The sequence below is a fragment of the Pterocles gutturalis genome, unplaced genomic scaffold, assembly GCF_000699245.1.
Source record: "Pterocles gutturalis isolate BGI_N339 unplaced genomic scaffold, ASM69924v1 scaffold3137, whole genome shotgun sequence".
Taxonomy (NCBI): domain Eukaryota; kingdom Metazoa; phylum Chordata; class Aves; order Pterocliformes; family Pteroclidae; genus Pterocles; species Pterocles gutturalis.
This window is the reverse complement of record NW_010112414.1, coordinates 1-2,673: the sequence shown is the minus strand read 5'-3', so window position 1 is coordinate 2,673 and position 2,673 is coordinate 1. Positions and strand designations below refer to the sequence as shown.

Genomic DNA, 2,673 nt, shown 5'->3' with positions numbered 1-2,673 from the left:
ACACCACTGCTGGGGTGATTGCTCCGGCAGCCGTGGCCGTGGAGGCACCGGGGGAAGGGAGCCCAGGTTCAGAGCAGCCAAGTTCTGCAGCGTTTGGTTCCGTTCCTCTAGTTTCCGTCTCTGCGTCGCGTCCCAGGCGGCTTTCCTCTCTTTGATCCTGCTGGTGGTGAAGGTGTTCTGCACTGTCCTGGAGAACACGGGAGAGTTCTCGTCCAAGGGCATGAGCACACCGAGAGTCTTGGGAATCTGACTCCGCTCCAGGGGGTTCTCCTTGGGTACGAAAGGGATGACCGAGTCGTGCTTGGACGGGTTGAGGATGGACTCCATCAGAGCAGTGTTCGCCTGAAATGTGCACAGGTCGCATGGGAAGTTCTTGGTCAGCAGGAGGATGATGAAAGCTGAGTTTTCCATAGCGTCCTGGAAGCAAGTCAGGTGGCTGCGGCCAGCAATGAAGAAGTCCTCGCAGAGTGTGGCACCGTTGGGAACCCCCATGTTCTCCAGCAGGTCCTTGACCCGATGGGCAACAATCTCATCTTCGTTAGCGTGCAGGATAACGAAAGTGAAGAACTTTCTCTCTTCTCCATCTGGCTCTGATGTGGGCAGAGGAGGAGGCCAGGCTGGAGAGGGGCCTGAGTGGAGGGCACAGGGATACGATGAGTTGGAAGGAGCTCCGGGAAGAGAAGGAAGGGTTGAGGAGAAGGAGTAGGTAGGAGGAGGCAGGGAACAGGCTGGCATGGAAGCAGATGCAGAGTTAGAAGAAGGGCCTGCTGGAACATAGGAGTCCTCCTCGGACGTATGGGCAGGACCAGTACCCGCTGTAGCTCCTGACTTGGGAACACCTGTAGATAATTGCTTGTCATCTTGCTTTTTGTCTGTGCTTTCTTTCTGAGGTTCTGCTGCCACCGTGCTGGAAACATCACTGGTCTCCACAGGCTGGTTCCCAGCGCCCAGCGTGGGCAGCGGCGTTTCAGGAACAGGGACAACGGGGTGACGTGAACCGACCCGTGGAACCTTCTCTGGTTGGGACACTTGGGCACCTGTGTCCTGCCCGGGATGAGAGTTGGGTCTGCTGGCCCAGCTTGCTTCCTGCCGGCCGTGGCTCGCTCTGCCCCCGCCAGGCTGGCCAGCAGCGCTGGTGCTCCCATGGCACAGGCGGCTGGGCTGGGGGACACGCTTGCGGGGAGAAGGCTGGCTGTGAAAAACAACCGTTGGGGATGCGCTGACCTCAAAGCAGCTGGGGAAAGAGGGGCTCCCCGAGGAGCGCAGGGTCTGTGGGTGCGAAAGGTCTGAGCTGCCTCCAATCTGCACCGGGGAACTTCTCACCACGTAGTTTGGGCTGCCCGGCCGGAGAAATCCTACAACCGCATCGGATCGCAGCGTCTGGAATCTGTCGCCTGGGCCCACGCTGGTAGCAGCGGCAGGTTCTTCCTGCTCCTCAGCTGGGATGCTGTTGAGCGTGTCCCCCTGCGTCTCCTTGCTGGTGTCGCAGGCGTTGGCGGCAGCCTGCCAGGCTTTGGCCATGGCTTCGGCACTGCACAGTTTTTCCTCAGCCAACACCGAGTAGATCTGTGCCAGAAGCGCCAGGGCACCTGCATCCACCTGCGGGGTCTGCAAAGCCTCCCCATCTTCCTGCACTCCTCTAGCCCCCAGTTTGGTCTGGTGGACATACCGGGCTGCCCAGTTATCTCCCAAGGCATCCAGACAAATTCTTGCATCTGCTTCTTGCCCCAGAGTAAGCAGGACCATGGCTTGCAGTAATTTGCTGCTGGGCCCAAATACCAAGTGCTTCAGTTTGTGTTTGAGGGTGAGGAGTTTATCTTGGGGGGTCTGGGAGAGAATATTAAAAACGTCCTCCAAGCTTGGCTGGAGCTCGGCGCTCTGTGCCATCTCATCAGCTGCTGGCCCAGACAGTGGGCTGAAGCAGCGTGGATGGAAAAACCATCTTACAGCGCCTGGAGCGAAGGTGTGTTCCCCTGCGGTGCTCCGTGACACCCTGGTCACACTTCAGGTACCGTGCAAGCGATGGCTCTTCGCTGTTCAGGGGCTCGTCTCGGAACCGGGATCTCTGTGTGCTCAGGAACCAGCCAGATGAACCTGCGAGAAGAACACAGGGCAACGTTCAGGAGCGTGGGGAGCTGGGGGGGGTCCTCGCAAGGCTTGCAGAGCCCCCGGACTCTCCCTCACAGCTCGGAAGGATTTTTAGATCTGTTTGCGTGTCGGGCTCCACGCATTATCCAACTCTGTTATTAAGCGAAGAGCAAGTTCCTTGCATTCATTTCACATTAATGGTAATTATTTTAAAATAATTGCTGAACTAATCACGTGTGGAGGTAAATCCAAGTGTCCGTCTCCTCCAGGCACCTGGTTCCAGCGGCTCCTTGCGATGGGCAGTCGAGGAATAAAGGGCGCTTACAGGAAACCCTGTCAGACTGCTCCTGCATCCAGTGTCAACGTGTCATCGGGTATGTTCTGTCTCCATCCACATCTCAGCCCCGTGCCCCCCAAGCCCCTGCACTCACCAGAGGCCCCTGCCCGCGGCAGAATTAACCGGCAGAACTCGGCCGGAGCAGAGGAGCGGTGTCCACAGGGTCTGTGGGCAGCCGGGAGGGACACTGCTGCCTGCTGAAACGCGTTCCCTATTTAAGGGGAGCACCAGCGAACACCCCAAAATAG

At 58.2% G+C, this 2,673-nt stretch overlaps 1 protein-coding gene across 1 annotated transcript in view; it reads right to left on the bottom strand.

Moving 5' to 3' along the window:
• The window catches only part of TICAM1 (toll-like receptor adaptor molecule 1), a 2,133-nt gene extending 246 nt beyond the window's left edge, over nt 1–1,887 (bottom strand). Inside the window, exon 1 of the mRNA XM_010074019.1 lies at nt 3–1,887. Within this exon, the coding sequence (XP_010072321.1) occupies nt 3–1,887 (1,885 nt within the window). The remainder of the gene's footprint in view (nt 1–2) is intronic.
• Nucleotides 1,888–2,673: the final 786 nt, after the last annotated feature.